We start from the raw sequence: 23,387 nt of genomic DNA on the forward strand, positions 1-23,387 counted from the left end.
ATATATATATATATATATTGTATTCCTTTCAAATATAAGTTCGCTCAAAAATAAAAATATAGATACATATAATTCATTATTAATTATTTATAATCACTTAATTCATTAAATTTTAGAAGCGGCAAAACATTAATTTTTATTACTAATCAATAATAATATACTCTCATAATTCATTTATTTTTATTAGTAATCAATTATAATTTACCATCTTGATTTATTATTTTTTAATACTAACGCATTCAATTCTACTCACTTTAATTTTATAATGTTAATTAATTATAATTTTCTAACTTAACTCATTTATTTTAAATAAAAATTAATTAGAATCTAATAGGGTACCTCTTTAATTTTTTACTTGATTGGAATGGCAAATCGAAGCAGCTTCAATGCACCAAATAGTTTGGCCCATTCAAAGGAATGCATCAAATTTGAATGCGTTGAACAATTTGGTGAATTCGTTCCTATTAAAAATTTTCAAGTTTCATGCTACTTCAGTTAATTGCCATTTTAACCTCGCTCCTTAAAATAGGCCTACAAAAAATAAAAATCAAAGAATCCATTAAGTCATAGATGACAAACTTACATCTGAATAGTTGTCACGTGATCCACATAAGAGTTGTAAAATCAGCTAAAATAGGACAATTCGCATGGTCAAGATGTGCATTATAAAGCTAAACAAGACATTAAACCTACAGGAATAGAATAATTGGAGGTTCTCCATCAGAGAAGCCCTATCGAGTATGACAAAAACAAAAAATCCAAGAAAATGAAAAGGATAACTACAGGTGTAGCAAGCCAGTCCATGGACTCAAATAAGAATAGCTACACATAAGAGAAATCAAATCCACCAGAATAGAAAATCCAGAGAGAGAAATAAAACTAACTTGACCTTTAGATAATTAATATACGTAACTCATAGTAAGGTAAAATCATAAGTATGTAATACTGAAATTAAAAGAAAACCATAAAAACAAAACAAATACTACTAAAATAAAACCCAACGTTTAACCTCCAATTTCAACAAGTGACTTTGAGATTTCCATTTCTATCCAACTGGAAGAAATTTGGCTCATTGAATTGCAGAAGTTGATATTTGCAAATCAAATATCGACATAACCATTGCACAAATCTATGAGTCATCACATGGAGATATATCATCAAATGAATAAAAGTTGCTATTGCTTATTTTAATCTCTCACAAAAATAAAAAACCTCCAAAATCTACACCTGAAGAATCAAAAGTGATGCGTCAACAAAAAATCTGCTTGATCAAGCACAAATCTCGATGTAGTTGTTGAAATGAAAACTTAACAAGATTAATTCTAGGATCATCTAAACAACAATGTCAGCAAACTTATAATTAAACTGAATGTTTCAACAAGATGAACTCAACGACACAAAGTGATACAATCAGAGTTCAAATGATGCCAAATCAAGTGCTTGACATACAGTTAAAAACTTTGAGATGTCAATTGATGGACCACACAATTTTTTAATTTTATGTGCTTGCAATCAAAATGAGCATCTCAATAAGAGAACTCCAACAAGACTATGATAACTCAACTCTGGGATCATTAAAATATTAAATTTGGCTCACTGAATTGCAGAAGTTGACATTTGCAAATCAAATATGGACAAAATCATTGCACAAATCTATCAGTCATGAAATGCCTATCTATCATCAATAAAATCAAACCCACTATTGCTTATTTTAGTCTCTCACAAAAATAAGCAATAAAACGGCCTTACTGCCTCAAAACCTACACCTAAGAAATCATAAGTGATGCATCAACAAAAAACTTGCTTGATCACATCAATCTCAATGCAATTGTTGAAATGAAAACTTAAATAAATTAATTCTAGGACCATCTAAACAACAATTTCAGTAAACTTATACTTAAACTAAACATTTCAACGAGATGAACACAATACACTAAAAGTGATATAATTCGAGTCTAAATGAGACACCAAATCAAGTGCTTGAAATATGATTAAAAACTTTGTGATATTAATTGATGGACCAAACAATCTATGAATCTTGAATGCTTGCAATCAAAATGAGTATCTCAATGAGAGAACAACAAGCTTCCAATCACTCAAGTATGAGATCATTAAAATATTTAAATGCCAAATGAATGGCCAATGATCAAAGGAATCAACAAAAGTTTGATGGAGAGTTCTAAATTTTTTGTAAAAATTACCAAAATGTTACTCAAGAAAACTATAATTATACCCCCATTCTCCACATGAAATGGAGCTTAGGGTATGACTTTAAATTGGAGAGAACTTAGAGATCTAAAGAACTCTAGCGCTCCACCCAACATTTGATGCCACGATCACCATCAATAATTTTCATCTCCAGTCTGTTGTCGCCCTACTTCATCACCTAACCACCATGTTGGCCTCCATGATAATCCCGTGATCAATCACTTTAAACACGACAAAAAATGGCAAACAACGAACATGATGTTACATGTCGAGTTCAAAATGTCTTGACTACACTTGCAAGTACCCAACCATCACCTCACAAAATTGACTACTTCAACATGTCTGTGACACATAAATTCATAAAAAACCTCTCACTGCACTAAATAAATGTTCAATGATGACCAATAAATGCAACATCACAAAAAATAGCTCAAATCTTGCCTATTTCGTAAAGCGTATTGCCCCAATGAACATCAAAATTACCAAGAATGGACATCCATATTGCCTTACCATGTAAAAGCATTACACAAAATTTACTCATGCACAAAAAGACATAAAATTGAGTTGTGTGAGCGATGAGAATTTCAAAAGAAGTTTTCCACATACAAGAACTCATTTCAACATCATCATCATTATTATTACAAGAAGGGGTCAATAACTATTTCTGTCAAATTCCCACTCCACATCGCACATCTCTCAGGATTTCTCTACAACTACACGATCAAATCTCTATCTCACCTCATTTGTACCCATGGACTCCTCTTCTCCTTTTCTTCCATCCAACCTAAAAGCCGTTCTCCTCTCACTTCTACCCATATCTCCCAAAACTCTCATCCACTCTCTCTCTCTCTTAATCACATGCACTAGTCTTGCACTAATCTCTCCTGAACTCCCTTCTTCTCCCCATCTCATTTTCTCTGTTCTCTTCTCTCGAGCCCATCCTGCCCTTGTCTCCCTACCTCTTCACAATCCACATGAGCCCAATCATCGCTTCTCCTCTTCAAAACCTATCTTAGAAGCAACCAGTGCCATTCTAACTCACTGCAGCTACTAAATAGTCCCAACCATTCCACTCAACAACTGCTCTCCTTCTCCAACCCTCGCACTATCCCTCACTTCTCCTCACCAACCAACACTGCTAACACTCCACTTGCCCAAAACTTTTGAAACCCTCGATGAAAGGAAACATTAGCTCTCTAAAAGAGGGATTGGTGGGACTAACTACTTGTACACGAGAAGAGTGTTTGCCAGTGATTATATCTTCTTTCTATCCAAAATTTGACACGCTACCAATTCACTGTCCCACGCCGGCAATCGACCCAACTCTGACAACAACTACCATTTTTTCTCCATAATTCCCTCCCCGTGTCTCTTCCAACACTTGACGTCGCCTTCTACATCCCCTTGCACAACCACTAATCTTGTCTCCTCACAAGTCTCTGACAGCTTCAACCGCACTATCTTTCACATCCGCTTCCTCATTCACACGACCTTAGTAACGACCATAGTTTTCTTTGGTGATGCAAGTCTCCAATAAAAATAAACAGGTTAAGGCACTCACCACCAACCTAGCCAAATTCCATCAGCCTACTCAAAGCCCAACCTCCTTTTGCTCACTATTCTCTCACATGCAACAAATTTCTCAAGCCAAATCTCCTTCGCCAATGTCACCGCACCCTCAAACACAACTAACTACCAAACAACCGTAAGCCTCCATCCCTTTATATCTCTCCTCTATCTACATCTCTACTCCCTGACTTTCACTCTCTCCAAAAAAAACAAAGAATGAACAAAAAAATCATCTCAAGAAAAAAACAGCAAAAAGTAAAGAAAAAAGGAGAAAATGCATTTTTAATCATCGCCAACAAGGTAGCCTTACACATGTGGTAAAAATGTAAGCAAAGGCACAAAAAATTAAGAGCATGTGCGCGTTGTTCCAATGCAATGGGAAAATTCGTACACAATTACTCATGTGTATTAGGGGTGTCAATATTTGACCCGACCCAAAAATTTTGGGTTCGAGTTAGGGATTTCGACCCGTTTGCAAAATCGGGTCGGGTTCAAGTTGACCTGGAAACCCGAAATCAACCCGTTTTTAATTTATTTAGGAGGATTTTAAAATATCGTTATGAAATAAGTAGTTGTTATTTCCAAAAAATAATAAATCATGTTGCCCAAATTGAATTAAGCTTAGTTTATTTTAAATTGATTGAAATAAATCTCGATTAGATTTAATTAAATTGAATTAAATAAACAAATTTTAGTAAAACATGCCTGAAGCGGGTCGGGTTTTGGTTAACCTGAAGCGGGTCGGGTTCGGGTCGAAAAAATCGACCCGTTTGTAAAAATGGGTCGGTCGGGTCAAACAGTGTCATGTCAGTTCCGGGTTGGACCCGAACCCGACCCATGACCCAATTTTTACAACCCTAATGTGCATTATTCCAATGCAATGGAGAAATCCTTGTGTATTTCATGGTGCAAATAATGAAAACCTATACAAGGATTTTTAAGTGTGTTGTGTATGAAGACTCTCAATCTCGATGTCCTAAACACAAACCAAGAACAGTTTTAAAGCATGGTTGGTAGGCCTAGCACTCCTCTTAGATACCACTTACGTGGGGGGGGGGTGCTGAGAGATTGCCTAAATGAGTAATGAATGAACTTTAAAATAAAAAAAAAAACCACAAAATGCAATGACACGTTGAAAATGAACATGATAAAATGAAAGATAAGAATTAAAATGAAAATTTAAAATATTATGTAAGTCATGCTAAAGGAACAAGGTTGAACATATGATTGAACACCAAAGGACTTACATAGGATTGCAATCTACAAACATAAAAACCTCTCACTTCTAAAACACTCAAAAGTCATGGTCATGGACTATAATTGAACATGAAAATTATCAAGTGAGCACCTCGATTGAAAGGCGAGAAGGCATCCATATATGGGCCTATTTGAACGCTCATGTGGAGTAAACGCAAGCAGTAAATTACATTATTTTGAATGCATAACAAGATTCTAATTCGCCACTGAATTTCCAATACACATGTTCTTAAAATTTCAATATATATATATATAGACACACAAAAATATGCAAGAGCATCATGCATCGAAAATGATACAAATACATCAAAAAACATGCAATGGCATTATAAATCATATAAATGCATCACGCAAATGCACCAAAAAGTGTGTACCATCCAAAAGAGAAAGAAAGTTACCAAAATCAATTATCCGCATATGCTTCGACAAATGCACAGAACGCTTGAACATAAAATCGGATAATACTATGCTGATTGAAATTCAGAATGAATTCAATTTTTTTAGACTTCGAAAAGCATGCAATCATTTTAAGAACACGCAATCACTTCAAAATTTTATGAACTCTTCTATCACAAAGACTAAGTTGACAATATTTAAACCCCAAGAACACAACCATTTGCAAGTAAGAGAACAAAGTCGAATTCAAATACATCAGAAGTCTCACCTCAATGATGACCTCATTGACAAAAATCTCTATCAGATGGCACTCCATTTTCAATTATACCCCCAAATCTCAAAGCAAAACAATTGGAGCTCCAACTCTCAAGAAAAATAGAAAAAATGTAAAAATATCAAAAAATATAAAAATTACAAAAAAATTAATAATGAAGCAAATCAACTTCCCCAAAGTTTGAAGCAGCAACCATCCACCACCACCACCACCCCCCCCCCTCAAAAAGAAATGTGTGTCTAGGTTGATAAATTTAATATTAATCTCAGCTCACAAAAAACAAATATAGTATTAAACGTATCATTATCACTGTCAAAATATCTCACAGTGATTACGTGACACATGTCATCTAGCAGGTGATTTTGCAACAAAATAATAGATATTATCGGGGCCCCTTAACTGGGTGATTTCACCATAAAATGGCACAATTAAGTTATGATTATGGCTAAAGTGTGTAATTTTCCCAATGGCTTCCTATATGATAAATTAAAGAGTGCACTTAATTGGGCCCACTATTGGCTAAGATTGTCTTAAAATTATCCTCTTAGACAAACATTCACTATCAATCGACAAGGTTCCCTCGAACAACACAACCCAAGGCTACTAAGAAGAATCATTTGATCAAGTTGCCAGGTTGTGTAAACTACCTCCATTGATTATGTAGACCAAGGTCCACGATAACCTGAGACGACAAAACCATGGGTTGATTGGATTCAACATCTTTCCCTCCACCATCTTCTTTAAGCTAAGGGCAATAAAGTTTCCAATCTTAAACTAAATAGTTGCTAATATATGCCAACTATTTAGTGCCTACAGACTAGTCTTAATTAAAAGTTCTCTATCATTACTAGAAGATAAAATCAAGCATACAAGCTTGCTCCTATAAGAAAACTAAATATATATATATATATAATATTTGCAAAAATGATAATGAAATTTCTGGGTAATGTATTATCTGCAATCTAATCTACCTTTGAAAATTTTGACTCAAAATGAACTTAATCTACCTTTGAAAATTTTGACTTGAAATGAACTCTCTCAATAGAGCCAAACGTAAACCATCGTAGCCCACACACAATTGTCCAATTATCATCACCCAAACATCATCACAATCAACCAAATACTCTCCTAACCACTATTGCCCGACCTTCATCATCCAATTGTTATCTCTTGACTGTCATCATCACCTTCCACTACTTCTCTATCAATGTGATAGGAAATGCTTGTAGGCACAAGAATTCCATTTGCTGAGTTTGAATTCCAACACTTGCAAAAATAGATTGGAAAAGAATTTGAAAGAAATAACCAAAAATAAACATTTTTATTGATAAAAGATTAAAGAAACAAACAAGATACAATGTATCCTCAATTGGAGAGGAGGATTTGTCTCTCCTAATCTATAGCCATTGGGTAGAGCCCTAGCAAACCCTAGGACTTCTCAAAATTCAGTAAATAACCAGATAACCCTAACCCTAGAAAATCTCATCAATTTAAAGCATACAAATACAACCCTAATTTACTAAATAGTCCCTCCCTAAATAATAACCTACCTAAATTGTCCCCCCTCATATTCAAGTACAGGGCCCCACAAGGGGATCGACGGCTACAGTGCCGCAAGTATATAAACCAGCCCCCCTGGGCTAGTTCGTCCAAGCACACCTAAGCCGATCCTGGTTTATCAACACCCCCCTCCCAAAGACCCACCCTGTCTGCAAGGTGGAAAGATAACACCATCCTCAACTTCCACATTATCACAAACAGTGAGAACCTGAACATGATAACTATTGAAATCCAGTCGTTCCCTGTGCAAAGGATCTGACAGTCACAGAGAGCAATCCATGGAAAGCTCTCATGAATCACCTTGAAACACCTTCCATAGATGGGCAGCTGATTTAGGAAGAGTTATATTTCATTATTGTGTAGTTATTTGTTTCCTTATTAAATATCTTGTATATATCAATATATAGGGAAGAACTTATGCAATAAAACTAAAGTTTTTTCCCTCTCGTACCTCTCAAATTAATATGGTATCAGAGCCAACCTAGAAGCTTGGCGAATAAACAACGGACGGAGTCCTAAACGTAAGTTGCAAGTCGCAGACGAAGCCTTGCCTTGACGGAGACAGAGCCAAAGCCCCGATTCAAAACTTCTGATCCGACAGGAAGAGCAAGTCGTCCAAGGAGGATAGTCATAGCCAACGACGGAAGAAGTGAAGCCGTGCGACCAAAGCCAAGGGCACGAACGGAGCAAGAAACGGCCTTCATTGCCATTGAAAATCAAGTGCTGTCGATCCATCCAGTGGAGATGGGGTTTCGCCAGACGCCAACGCCTTCTCCAGAGAACTCCGCCTGCCGATTGCAAGTAGGGAAGCCAACGGAGGAAGTCAGGACGGAGACTCGACTTGCGGCTCGAGAGGGCGAACCGTGCCTTCCTTTGTGCGTACCCTAGCTACCTAAAACAAACTGAACTGAGTCGTTTTAAGACTCGGCTTGGCCCGATTATTTAATTGGGAAGACTTGTTCAAAAAAAATCCGCTTTCGACCTTTATTGTCAAACAAGAAAATTCTAGAAAGCCTTCATTGCTATCCAATGTCAAAAATTAACTCCTTTCAAAACGTTGATCAAACCGAGGAATCGATGATGCACCAAGAACGAGGTGACCTTCAAAGCATGCAACCTTCCTATCGTCTAAATTGAAAGAACTACCTAAAGTTGTCTCAATTTGTGAAGGCCTACTTGAAGGGGAAAGGGAAAATACATCACCTCCTTGGAGGAGGACCAAAAGAAGGAGATCCTAAATTTGGGGCATGGGATGAAGCAGACTTCATGATTATGTCATGGTTGTGGAATTCCATGACTCCAGAAATTAGCGATACATTTATGTTTCTTTCGACTGCAAAGGACATATGGGATGCTGCCAGACATACCTTCTCCAAAGCTCGTGATGCGGCTCAAATCTTTGAAATTAAAGTCAAAGTTGAAAGTACAAAGCATCAGAGTGAGACCCTGACGGAGTATGCCACCCTTCTACAAAATCTGTGGCAGGAACTTGATCACTATAGGTGCATAGAAACCAGATGTCCGAAAGATGTTGCGATCCTAAAGAACTTTATTGAAAAATATAGAGTTTATGAATTTTTTGCATGACTTAATGCAGAATTTGACCAAGTTAGGGTTCAGATCCTCGGCAAAGAGGAGATGTCATCACTCAATGAAACATTTCTCTCATCCGTGCAGAAGAAAGCCGACAAGGAGTGATGTTAGAACCAAAGGTCATTGAAATCTCAGCAATGGTGATGAACAAAGAATTGTCATGGAAGGAGAAAAGTAAAAATTCGTCAAAATTCAAAGATAATGACTCACTTTGGTGTAGTTATTGCAAAAAGTCAAGATACACAAAAGAAATGTGCTGGAAAATACATGAAAAACCCCCTAGCAAGGAGTGGAATCAAAAAGGTGAAACAAGGAGCATGTCGCATGCCAACAACACTACAAGTTAGCCCACCCCGGAAGCACAGTCCAACCTTGGAGAACTCAATAAAGAAGATATTAATAAAGTGAAAAGACTTTTGGTATCCCTTGAAAATCCAAACGCATCTTCCTCATTTGCACTCTCAGGTAAGTTTCCGATTTTTATTAGTTTAAGTGCCTCTAGAAATCATTTAAAGAAATTATGGATCATTGACTCAGAAGCCACAGACCATATGACCCACTCACCTAACCACTTCATCAACTATACTCCTTGTACAACCAACAAGAAAATCATCATTGTCGATGGTCCTCTTACCACGGTAGCAGGCCAAGGAGACATAACATTATCTCCCTCACTCACCCTAAAAAATGTGTTCCACGTACCTCAAATATCCACAAACCTAATTTCAATCCAAAAACTTACCAATGATCATAATTGTCAAGCGTTATTTAACCCTACCTATTGCTTATTTCAGGACCAGAGATCGGGGAAGAAGATTGGACTTGCTAAGGAGAAAGTTGAATTGTACTACTTGAAAAAACTGAACCTAACTAAAAATAGTTGCTCTATATTATCCTTAGTTGATAAAAATTCCACTATTTGGCTTCATCATTATATGTTAGGACACCCATCTTTTGATGTCCTAAGATATATGTATCCACAACTTTTTCAAAAATTAGAAAATAAACATCTTCATTGTAAAACTTGTGAGTTAGTCAAACATAAAAGAACTTCCTTCCCAAATAAAAATAAGAGATATGATACTCCTTTGTATCTTATTCACAGTGATATATGGGGACCCTCAAAAATCCTCAATATCTCTGACGCTCGATGGTTGTATCATTCATAGATGATTGCAATAGAATCTCTTATATCTATCTTCTAAAAATAAATCAGATGTTAGCACCATTCTTCACATATTTCATACAATGATCCAAAATCAATTCGGGGTGAAAATAAGGAGATTTCGCTCCGATAATGCCAAAGACTATTTTAACCAAACCCTTTCCTCCTACTTCCAAAATGAAGGGATCATTCACGAGTCCTGCGTTCACACGACACAACAAAATGGGGTTACAAAAAGAAAAAAGGGTCACCTTCTAGCCTCCACTCGAGATTTTCTATTCCACTACAATATACCCAAATCCTATTGGGGAGAAGCTCTCCTAACTGCAACTTATCTCATAAACCGACTTCCTTCAACAACCCTTGGACTCAATACTCCAATGGAAATTTTGTCCTCATTTTATCCCGAATTTCGAACCCATCATAACCTTACACCAAAAATCTTTGAGTGCACAGCCTACGTTCATATCCAAAGTCAAAAAAGACGAAAACTAGATCCAAGAGCACTTAAATGCATCTTTATTGGCGATTCAGCTACCCAAAAATGTTACAAGTGTTATCATCCTCCTACAAGAAAAACCTTTCACTTTGTTGACGTTACTTTTGATGAACAAAGTTCTTATTTTTTCAAACCTCATCTTCAGGGGGAGACCGAACTTAAGGAAGATGAGGAAAATGAACTAACAACTCTTGACCTTCCTCTACCACCTCAAACCAATCCACCTGAAAATCAGGATAGGGAAACAAAAGACAAAGATGACATTAGATTTAAAAAGGTATACTCTAGGCGTACAAATTCAGATTATACTCCAAAGCAGATCCAAGAATCTGAACCATCTCCTGGAAACAAAATAAGCTTACCACCTCCCTTATACCCTATAACCAACTCTATATCCTTCAACTTCTCATCTTCACATAAAAATTTCTTGGTTACACTAAAAGATATTCATATTCCTAAAGATATTTATGAGGCCTTATCTGATAAAAATTGGAAAAATGTCATGATAGATGAGATGCAGGCCCAAGAAAAGAACAAAACATGGGAAATCATCAATCTACCGACAGGAAAAAAAATCGATTGGATGAAAATGGGTATTCTCCGTAAAGTACAAAGCTGATGGCACACTAGAAAGATATAATGCAAGACTAGTGGCAAAAGTTTACACTCAAACATATGGCATTGACTATCAAGAAACCTTTGCACCTATAGCCAAGATGAACACTGTCATAATACTACTCTCACTAGCAGCGAAGTACAACTAGCATCTGGAACAATTGGATGTGAAAAATGCATTCATATATGGGGATCTGGAGGAAGAGCCATTTATGGAAATACCACCAAGGTTCAAGGAAAAATCTGAAGGTGACAAAGTGTGCAGATTAAAAAAGGCCCTATATGGGCTCAAATAATCACCAAGGGCCTGGTTTGGAAGGTTCTCTAAGTTTATGCTCCTTAACGGGTATAAACAAAGCCAAGGGGATCATACACTATTCTTTAAACATTCAGACTCAGGGGGAGTCACAATATTGCTAGTGTATGTGGATGATATTATCTTGACTGGAAATAATGTAAATGAGAAAGATAGTCTAAGGAAAAGTCTTACCAAGGAATTTGACATCAAAGAACTTGGTAGACTAAAATACTTACTTGAAATCAAAGTAGCTCACTCCAACAGAGGAATCTTCATCTCACAACAAAAGTACATTAAAGATCTTCTGAAAGAAACAGGGAAACTAGCCTGTAAGCCAGCACCAACATCAGTAGAACCTAATCTTAAAATGGGGAAAGCTAAAGAAGATCCAGATGTGTATAAAGGGGCCTACCAGAGACTGGTAGGAAAATTAATCTATATTTCACACACTAAACCAGATATAGCATTTGTTGTAAGCATGGTCAGTCAGTTTGGATCAAAATAATCTTAGAAGACTTAAAGGTCAAGTGGGATGAGCCCATGAAGCTATATTGTGACAACAAATCAGCAATCAGTATAGCCTGACAGGACCAAGCACATAGAAATGGACAGACATTTCATTAAAGAAAAACTAGACAGTTGTCTAGTAAGTATCCACCATGTATCATCAAAGGATCAACTTGCAGACATTCTTACCAAAGGACTGGACAGTTCTGCCTTTCTCAGAATGATTGACAAGCTGGGAATGACAGATCCATATTTTCCTGCTTGAGGGGGAGTGTTGAAATCCAGCTGTTCCCTGTGCAAAGGATCTGACGATCACAGAGAGCAATCCGTGGGAAGCTCTCATGAATCACGTTGAAACACCTTCCATAGATGGGCAGCTGATTTAGGAAGCGTTATATTTCATTATTGTGTAGTTATTTGTTTCCTTATTAAATATCTTGTATATATCTATATACAGGGAAGAACTTATGCAATAAAACTAAAGCTTTTTCCCTCTCGTACCTCTCAAATTAACAATAACTACTTTGATTTTCATATCTACTAACTACTAAGTCATGAAAAGTTGAAACCAAAAAAACAAAAAACAAAAAAAAAGGAAATTCTGCCAACGGTAAAAAAACAATCTACCATTAAAGGTTTCTCCAAGAATCTACATATGTCACAAAACCTATTGAAAGGAGATAATCTATGAAGTCCATCATCAAATAAGGCACTAAATGTTTTGGATAGAATACGTGCGACACAAATATACTTCCATGGCCAAAGATTCGTAGTTGTAAATGAGGTCTAAATAATGAATCTAACCCCAAACAAGAATTCCTGCTTAACAGAGAAACTAGAGTCACAAGAACAAAGAAGTACATTGAACTTGAACTTCATATCATTAGTACAAAAAAAAATCTCAGAAAAAGAGTAATAAAATAGGCATGTATTAAGGAAATTAAAAAGCTAAACTCCTACTATAAATATATAATCTGCTAAAAAATTCATCTTTCAATATATTCATATTCTCACACAATTTGTATTTTTGACAATTGTAGACATTGAGGTTTGCAACCACAGCTTTTTAGATTATTGGTTTATTTTAACTTAAATGCAACCAAACAGGTCTTGGATGCCATATACCTTTGCTTAGTAATCAAAGCAAACTTGATGCCTATAACGAGCTCAAAAACTTTGTTAACAGTATTAAATATTGCAAACACGAAAATCCCGACTGATAAATTAAATAAATTAGGGCTGACTGAATTTATGTAAAATTTGTGTAACGAAAGCTAAACCTTTAACCATGAGGGGAAAAAAAACAAAAGTTAGGACACCTTAGCTTCACCAAGGAATCCAACATATAAACCCAACATGCAAAGATTCATTTAGATATTAGTATAAAGAAAAGTTGATAATTGTGTGATCACCTTTGCATCGTCTGCTGAGGCAAATGTTACATAACCAAACCCACGAGATCGACCAGTTGACCTTTCCTGTTTCACAAACTAAACATATATGAAAGAGCATCTAGATTGGCTTACGGAATAGAAGCTTATATGAAAAAATTTATAGAACACCACACAGCTTGGATTTTCAAACAAATTACAGATCAAAAAGCATAAGTAACAATCAGCATATGATATTTCAAGATAAAAGATTAATATAACATTCAAATATAAGAAAGTGATAACTATTAAAAAATTCAACTCCAGGGAAAGCTAATTTGAACTTTAATGGGCTTTTTTAAACTGTCAACGTCTATAATAACAGAAACTCTCAAGTGGAGGTGGTCAAAACTTGCGTAAACAATAAAACTGCACAAAACCAGTAAAATTGACTGGTTTGAGTTGAGCTCAATTTCAGTTTCTAATGCCACATGTAGGGGCGTCAATATTTGACATGACCCAAAAACCCAACCTAAACCCAACTCAAAAATTTCGAGTTTGGGTCAACCCGTTTGGAAAATGGGTTGGGTTTGGTTTTCAAATTTTGACTCGATTGCAAACTCGGGTCAGGTTCAGGTCAACCTAAAAACTTAAAATCAGCCCAAAAATGACCAGCACAATCGCGAGTTTGGGTCAACCCGTTTGGAAAATAGGCTAGGTTTGGTTTTCAAATTTTGACACGATTGCAAACTCGGTTCAGGTTCAGGTGAACCTAAAAACTCGAAATCAACCCAAAAATGACCCGCACAATCGCGCTCAAGGTCGTTCGCTCGTCCATCCGCGCTCATCCTTGCGCTCGCACTCACCGCACGCTGCAACCCCCGTTGCCCGCTTGCCAGTTTACCCAGTCGCACTCCCCCATTCGCTCGCTAAATCACAGTTGTGCTCAATCAAGTCAGCGGGCCGAGTCTGATCAACCCGAGTTAGGGATGAGTTGGGTTCGGGTCTAGATTTCTAACCCATTTGTCTAATCGGGTAGGATCAATTGAAGGCGGATCAATTTCAAGTTGGACATAAACCCGACTCGAAAACCCATTTTAACATCCCTAACTACATGAACCAATAAGCTGGATATGGTATTAGATAAGAGTTTGTTACGAACTATTTTAAAGGTGGCCCGTGTAGCATTTAATTTGTAGGATTTACTGCTTCCCTTTAGAAGTAGCCAGTGGGTTTGATTACTTCCCTTGGGGAGAGTTTACGACTTTTGATTACTCCCCTTGGGGAGAGTTTATGACTACCCTTGGGAGTTTGTGTGCATTAATTTAGTTGGAATTTATCATATTTTCGATAGTTGTTGTCTATTGGGCTGACTTTTGGGTGACACACCCTACCACCTAACACTAGTGCTTTCTACCCTAGCTTTCAATAGTTTACTATAAATTTGCTCGTTGTAGTGCTCGTAGCTTTCCTACTTCAGCAGTAGCTTTATTAGTACCTATTTTGCTTTATTAGCACTAATTTTGTTCTGTACCGCACTAACTTTTTCCCTTTAACCCTGCGCTAACTTTCATCTACATGTTTATTGGTGCTCGTAGCTTGGAGTTGAAAAGGCTGGAACTTGCAGTTGCATAGGGGTTTTGGAGAGCTCACAGGTAGCTGCAACTAAGTCTACTACTAAGAGTCTGAGAGTGTTTTTGACAGTTTGGAGAGTTTAAAATTGCGTATTCAGGTATTGAGGCGACATTATTTCAAGAAAACAAATAGCGTGTGTTTGCTTGAGTAAGATGGACATGAGGGAGGCTGTTTGGCCTGGCTTTCGTTCGCACATAGGAGGGATGAAAAGCTCTGGGATTCTTGTTCACATGAGGGTTCAAACAAGAGGAAAGCGAACAGGATCGGGCAGGCGGACTGTGGTTGTTTGTGCGTGTAGGTACCTGGCGAAGCTGGATTTGAACGACGATGAAGTTCGTGTGTGGAGGAGATGGTGTGGCCGGCGAGAAACGAAACAGGGGTCACATTCAATCGAACACATGAGGAGATCAGCGGCTGGGTTTCGCTCGAGAAGCAGGCATCCGGGTCGGAACGGGAAAGGTGGGGTACCGTTTGGTCAAGACGGGAAGTCAAGAGCATGGGTTTGATCGGAAGAATCAAGCTCTTCGAACAGTAAATCCGATAGGAGGTGTATGTGGTTGGCTTCCGACATGAGTGCAAGAAATCGAGAGAGAATGGAGGGTGTCGTGATCTCCAGAGCGAGAGAAAACTCAAAATACAAGTAAATGTAATCTTCAATTTTTCGTTTTCCTCATCGTTTTATATGAATTGCACAAGCAGTCATTTTTCCCACGACGTGGAGGATGTGTGCAATGTGATTTGGTTCTTTGTCATCGTGGGTTTTTTGTTTTCCCTTGTTTTATTTTTTTTCTTGAGTGATTACAAATCTTTGTTATTATATACATTATTTTATTTTTTTATATACAAACAAAAGTATTTTCAGGATGGCTTACTTGGACCGAAATGCTGAGAGGGAATGGTTAGTGAATTAGTGAAGATGATAGAAATGAGGGAAGTTTGAACAGCAAGAATGGAGAGTGGGGAATCATGAGTTCAAAGAGATGAGAAAAAAATTAGAAGATGCAAATAGATGGTAGATCAAGAAACGATGAAACAAAAAGCTAAAAGGTGGGTACAACATTTAATACCCAATGAACATCATGAAGAACACAAATATCCGCAAAATAATAAAAAGTATCTAAATAGCAAGGACAAATATGCAAAAATCACTGAATGTCATTGTTGGTATGTATTACATGAATATGCAGACAATGACGTATAGTTGTAAAAACTTGGCCAACATGAATAATTCCTCAAAAGTTAGAACATATTTGAACCAACATCTAACAAATAGTTGGCTTTGAAGTGCAAAAGTGAAACTAGATGGTGCAAACTTGAATTCAAACTAAAAGAACCATAAAATTAACCTGCCTAAGATAACCAAATAGATAAACAAACAGATGAAAGTAAACCTATAAAAGTAATGCCTTCTAAGTAGTATGGCGCTCAAAAAATAAATCCTGCTTAATTCCAACCAATCAAGCAAGGGCAACAATAACTCATTAATATATCCACACAACAAAGTTCGGATAGGACAAGGGTCCTAACTTCCACAATGCTTGCTAATATCAAGTTCATGTCACTTGCCTATGAACCTAAATGAAGCATGTCCCGAGCCATCAAGTCATGTGATTTCTTGTCTGAATTCGGCCATCAAATTTAGATCATGGCATTGGGCTTGAACCATTGGGCTTGAACCATGAGTAAAGATCTAATCATTTATTTAAAATATCAAGCACCAATAATATTATGGCCTAAGGCCTCCATCAATCTATTCATCATTGCAAGTGCATGATCTAACATATCTCAAAGGTTATGTGGATCGATTACCCATCCTCCAATTAACTAACGAACTGAATTACTCACATAAAGGGATTATTTGGTCCGACACAAATCTTAGAGAAGTCACGGCTCATCTTTTATGCAATTTTACAATGGTATTAAAGAAACACTCATTTGATATTCTATAAAAAATCTTAAGGGTTAAGGATTTTTTCCTCCCCGGTCAATTCATAAGAAAATCAATGTTGAATTGATTTCAACTCTTCTTCAAGTCAATTAAAAAATTTGAGTATAAGAAATCCTTCATAAGGGCTACAACCCTCAATTAGAGTAAGATGCAAGCACAAGCTACAAGGTAGCCAACTTTTAAAACCTCAACCACCCCAAGGCAACTTCCTAGCATATAGGAATGGGGTGTCGTCTATGGAAAGTATTCTTGCATCATCTCTCAATCCCCACTTTAGCTTTGAAGCGTAACCGCCCTTTACCTAGAATCTAGTTCTCTAAGCCCCAGGGATTCCCAATTCCAAAACTCATAACAACAAATTGGGTAAAAATAAATAAGACGTGTTAAAAGGCTCTTAAATTTGACCCCATTAAGATTTTCAATAGAAAAATCTTGCTTCAAATTTACTCATTATAACCAAGAGGAAAATCAATAGTTGAATCATTCACTTACAATTAGCAATTCATACAAATGTATGTAAAGCATGAGAAAAAGCATTTTAACAATGTGGTAGTGGCCCACCTTTAAATGCTGATCTCAAGCAACTATATCTACCATGAAGATTTTATCAATCAAGGATAACCACCAAAAAATATAATTAGGACGTTAATCCAAGTATTATCACTTCCATATGGGTCAAGGTCACACAAATAAAAGAAGGTGCACTAAAGAAGATCAAATATTTTATTTATTTAGGTCAACTTAAAAACCTCGTGCAATAATTTTAATCTCATTTAGTAAGCTTGCAAGTAGACTAAGTAAGAATACCCATTTATGCCAATTTAATATTAACAAGATTTAATCTAATAAATTTCTTTTAGTGCAAAGTATATAGGTCTCCCTTAATGGAGGCATCCCTGTTGAGGCTCCTGGGTAACAAAATAGATCAAACTCATCTCCCTGGGGTAATCATTGAAGATCTCCCTTAATGGAGGCAACTCCCTAGAAGCTCTTAAGGCACCTTCTAAGGGCCTCCCTCAAAGATGGCAACCTCATTGAGACTCATGGGTGGATATAAGAGTAGCCTCTAAAAACCACCCTTACAGGAAGTCCTATTGCATCTCATAAGTGGAAAAATTAATAGAACTCCATGTCCTAAGAACGCAACATCTAAAAACCTCCATTGTTATAGGTAGTTTCATAAGGCATTTAGGCAACAATCGATCAAACTCTATATCCACTGAGAGCAAAGTCTCCAAAGATTTACCTCAGTAGATTCATAATTGTGAGAGAAAGAGCTAAGTGTCAAACTTAAACACATTACACATATCATTGCCTCCATCATGATTATAACATTGTTTCATTTTGAATTCATAAACATGTGAGGGAGGGATGAAGGCTTACTACAACGCATCATCTAGACTCCAACCTTTGATCACAATGCTACTTCACATGTGACAAGAATTAAAGACTAAAGGATCGCAACTCATCATCGAACCCCCATCTAAGAATAATATCATTTCTATTAAAATTTATATATGCGCGTAAGAGGGAGGGAGATGCATGCCCGACCTTCACCACCTCAATTAGCCTCTTTTTACTGGACAATTGATGCAAACTCATGCTGCGAATAACATAATTCATAAATCGCTTTATCACACCTCAGGTTATAATCAACATAAATTTTCTTTTCGTTTAGCTTAGCAAATGCGCAACACAAATATAAGTCTCAATTACTCAGCATGTTTGTCCTAATGTAAGATAACAACCAAACTTCGATCAATCCAAAACAACCATATGATGATATATTAATAAAAAACTTCGATTAACTTATTCTTCTAAAAATGTCAAAGAACCATAATGTAAAGTTCTTAAGCTTCGAGCTCAAAGTATATTCCTCTAGCTCAAACATAAAGACTATTTCAAACTTAAAAGAACATTCGCTGCATACTTGTAGATGAGTACGGGATAGGGACAAGGACAAAGAACTGTAAATGCATCACTTTTTAATCACACCTTTAAGCTTAGAACCCGCACTCATAGATTCATACGCATGTAAACAGGATATGAATGTCTTCCATAGTTTAAAATTGCGCAATCTGAGGCGCACCTCGAGGCGCGCCTTTGCGCAATTTGCTTCAAAATAGCCTCAAAGCCTACGCAATTCTCAGGCATCATGAGGCGTACGCCTTAGGTGGAGTGAGGCGCACCTCACTAGCGTTATTGCGCAATTTCCTTTGAGGCGTACGCCTCAAATATGGGGGCCCACTTACTTAAAAAACCTCTTAAATTCTTCCTTATACCCACTTACCCTTCCAAAGACCCACTTACCCGACCAAAGACGTCAATCGAAGCCGCGCAGGAAGCACGCAGACGCCCGATTCGGCTCTCCCGCACGTTTCCGCCACCTCTCTTACTGGCGCCGCCTCTCGCCGGTGAGTCATTTGTTTCCGGCCTCCCCTCTACATCACTTCTTCAAGTGTTCTTAAGGTTCTTTTTAAGTTTAGGGTTTGATTTTTCAACTTATAGGAAAGCTAGGGTCATAGTTCTCGGTACCGCTATGTACATGCTCGATACCGCTATGTACATGCTCGGTACAACTATGTACATACTCGGTACCGCTCGGTACCGCTCAGTACATACTCGGTACCGCTCAGTACATGCTCGGTACCGCTCAGTATATGCTCGGTACAGCTAGGTATTTGCTCGGTACAGCTAGGTATTTGCTCGGTACTGCTAGGACATGCTCGGTACCGCTCAGTACCGCTAGGTACATGCTCGGTACTGCTAGGTACATGCTCAGTATCCCTCGGTATCTTCCCATACAAACAACTTACGAACTTTAAAAACAAATAGAACTTCAAAATTACTCTTACAATAAAATTTTGTTCCGGGGGCGCTGCCCCGGAAACCCCCGCAGGGGCGCTGCCCCTTGACCCCACGACCTAAACGGCCAGATCGAACCCTGCCAGGGGGCAGCGCCCCCTTGGACCCCCGGCAGTCTGGCATATTGTTATATTCATCATCTTTAGTAATAGTTGTTAGTGTTAGTCTACTTCTTCATATCATGCTTATTATTTTATGTTTTTGTGTTTTATTTTGCATTTGTTCCTTAGGAAATATGGTTAGGGGCAAGAAAAAGACAAATACGTCATTGTGGCGTGGCCCTTCTTGGAAATATAGTATGCAAGTTGATGTAGGAGGCGGCGATAAGACATATGTGTATTTAAAATATAATTTTTGTGCTAAGGTGGTGAAGGGAGGAGTAACTCGCATGAAGGAACACTTATCCGGCTCACATAAGAATGTAGCACCTTGTGCGAATGTTCTAGATAAGGTGAAGGAGGAAATTACAACTTATATGAAAAAGTGTACTACGGCCAAACATTTATAACAAGAGCAATTTGATGAAAGGATCGAACATGGTGCTTACTTTGGGAGCGAGGGTGGAAAGGGCTCTTCCTCCACTATACATAATAAAGGTGCGCGGGGTCCTATGGACCAGTATATGCCTAATCCAGGAGAGGATATAAGACAAGCACAGATGATGCCTGCGGCTGGTACCAGAGAGGGTCGACGGCATGTTTGCATGGATATTGGCAGATTTTTTTTTTTATAATGCCATACCATTTAATGTTGCGACATCACCGGCCTACTTCAATATGTTGCGGTTTGTAGGGTTGTAAGGGAGAGGGTTGAAGGCACCTTCCATGTACGAGTTGCGAATATGGATTTTGAAGGAGAAGCTACAGAACACATAGCAGAGCATTGATGAGATTAAACGAACATGGAGTGAAACTGGTGTTACAATTATGTCAGATGGATAGTCTGACATGAAGAGCATGAGCTTGATTAATATCCTTGTCAACAATCCCTACGGCACAGTATTTTTATGATCAGTTGAAGCTTCAAATGAGGTTAAAAATGCTGAATTCATTTTCAATTTACTATATGGGGTTGTTGAGGAGATTGGGGAGCAATTGGTTGTTCAGGTGGTGACTGACAATGCCAGTGCATACAAAGCAGCTGGTCAGATGTTGATGGAGAAGAGGAAAAACCTATATTGGACCCCCTGCGCAGCACATTGTATCGATCTCATATTGGAGGAACTTGGTGATTTACCTCAACACAAGAGCGCTCTTTCTAGGGCGAAGAAGATCACAAAGTTCATATACAACCACTCATGGGTCTTAGCTTTAATGAGAAAGTTTTCAAAGAAGGAAATTATTCGTCCTGCAACCACTAGGTATCTTCTTACATTTGTGCACTGCAAATCATTATCAATTCCTAATGTATGTTCTTACATTTGTGCACTGTAAATCTACAGGTTTGTCACATCTTATTTGACACTACATAGCATGTTGGATGTGAGACAACCTTTGGAAGCAATGTTTACATCAACAGAATGGCTTAACTCTGCGTGGGGGAAGAAAAGTGAGGAGAAGTAAATAAGAAAAATAATTCTAAATGATAAATTTTGGGCTACTGTGACCTATGCCATATTGAGCACGAGACCCTTGGTGCAAGTTTTACGTTTAGTGGATGCCGAGAAGAAACCAGCCATGGGTTTTATTTATAATGCTATGGATGAGGCCAAGGAGTTGATTGCACACAATTTGGGAGGAGATGAGGCAAGTTATAGAGAGGTTTGGAATATCATTGATGCTCGGTGGGAGGTACAGTTACACCATCATCTACATGCAGCGGCAAATTATCTCAATCCTCAATTTCAATATTTAGAGAAGAAATCTTCAAACCCAGATGTGAAGCTTGGTCTATATCATTGCATGGAACGACTAATACCGGAGCAGACAGATAGAGAGCTTGCAGATTTACAACTTGTTCTATTTCGGAATAAAGAGGATTTTTTCGGTCTGCATGCAGCAAAATCAACGATTGCCAAACGATCTCTAGGTATACTTATTTTGGTAAATGCAAGACACTTTATTAAGTTCTGATTATCATTTTTCTTCTTGAAAACAGTTGAATGGTGGATCCAATTTGGTGATTCCACCCTTGAATTACAGAGTTTTGCTGTAAGAGTTTTGGGCCTCACTTGTTCTTCTTTTGGGTGTGAGTAAAACTGGAGTACATATTATCAAATTTAAACAAAGAGAAGAAATCGGCTATCAACACTCAGAATGAACTCCCTTGTATATATTATGCACAACAAGAGGTTAAGAGATAGGAGGTTGAGGAATAAGGAGTTGAAGGATGATGAGGACCCTTTGGTGTGTGATGATGTGTCATCTGATAATGAGTGGTTCATAGATGATAAGACAGATTTATCATTATCCGACTTACAGATAGAGGATCTAAGTGTGGATGTCTTGAGGGGCGAAGCAGATCAAGTGGTCACATCCACTAGTACCACACCACACACATCCCCTAGCTCTGCAGGACAACAATCAAATAAAGGTATTCCACAACTTCTTATATGTTATTGCATTATATTTATATCAAATGAACAATTAACATGATAATGATCATTCTTATTGAACAGGGAAGATAAAAATGAGTCATATTGAAGATGATGATGATATGACATTCATAAATACAATTGGAGAAGAAGATTCCCTTGAAGACCCATTTAGTGATGGGATATGATTGGATTTTATATGTTCTTTATACTTTTGGAGTTTTGTTAAACTAATATTTTATGATTTTGTACTTTGGGACACGATTTTATTGCATCTATTTTCTTACTTTCCACTATTTTCATATATCATTTAGATGTTTTTACTGTATGATAGAATCTTGCAATTATTTACCTACAAAAATCCTTAAATTCTTATTTACGCAATTCTGCGTCCGTGAGGCTTACGCCTCACACCGCCTCGAGGCTTACGCCTCGCCTCACGGACGGAAAACGTCTCAAGGCTTATTTACGCAATTTTAAACCTTGATGGCTTCCATATCCCTTAAAGTGTGAGGGGAGGTGGTTGACAATATCTCAAATGATCAGCTTGAAAAACATCTTTAGTTTAAAGCTTATCCTTGCATATATGAACCAGGGTTGAGAATATGTTTGGAGAATTTGAAAAATTAATAATAATAAAGAGAACAGGCTTAATTACAAACCCCTAAACATCTATTAAAAAAGTAAAAGATTTACAAAATATAAAGTATATATATTTATACAAATAATACAATAAGGATATAATTTTTACATTGCTTAATGCACTAATTACCATTTCTTGGGTGGTGGGACACCAACACTGAATAAACAGTAAAAATACTTCTAGGAGGCAAAACTACCTTCAAGAGGAGATAAAATAGCCTTCAGCACAAGCTAAAGCCAGCACACGCTAGTTGTGCAGGCTCAAGCACCTTACTCAATTGCAGCCTAAGCTAGGTAGACCTAAAAAACCACATGAATAATCAATCCATTCTCCCAAGATGCGCTGGAAAAATTGCATAAGAATGATGACAAAGATGAAAGTAAAGTCATGAAAACTCAAACAAAAGACAGCAAAATTTGTTGGCTTCGGAGAGATTATTTAATCCATGTATA

At 37.3% G+C, this 23,387-nt stretch overlaps 1 protein-coding gene across 3 annotated transcripts in view; it reads right to left on the bottom strand.

Annotated features, from left to right (window-relative positions):
* The window catches only part of LOC110096886 (DAZ-associated protein 1), a 57,079-nt gene that overhangs the window by 29,049 nt on the left and 4,643 nt on the right, over nt 1-23,387 (bottom strand). For 2 of the 3 annotated variants that reach the window (XM_020823025.2, XM_020823024.2), the window contains exon 4: nt 13,354-13,419. The exons of the other annotated variant lie outside the window; for it this stretch is intronic. In XM_020823025.2, the coding sequence (XP_020678684.1) occupies nt 13,354-13,419 (66 nt within the window). The remainder of the gene's footprint in view (nt 1-13,353; nt 13,420-23,387) is intronic. 3 annotated transcript variants of the gene reach the window in all.

The sequence above is a fragment of the Dendrobium catenatum genome, unplaced genomic scaffold, assembly GCF_001605985.2.
Source record: "Dendrobium catenatum unplaced genomic scaffold, ASM160598v2 fragScaff_scaffold_53, whole genome shotgun sequence".
Taxonomy (NCBI): Eukaryota; Viridiplantae; Streptophyta; class Magnoliopsida; order Asparagales; family Orchidaceae; genus Dendrobium; species Dendrobium catenatum.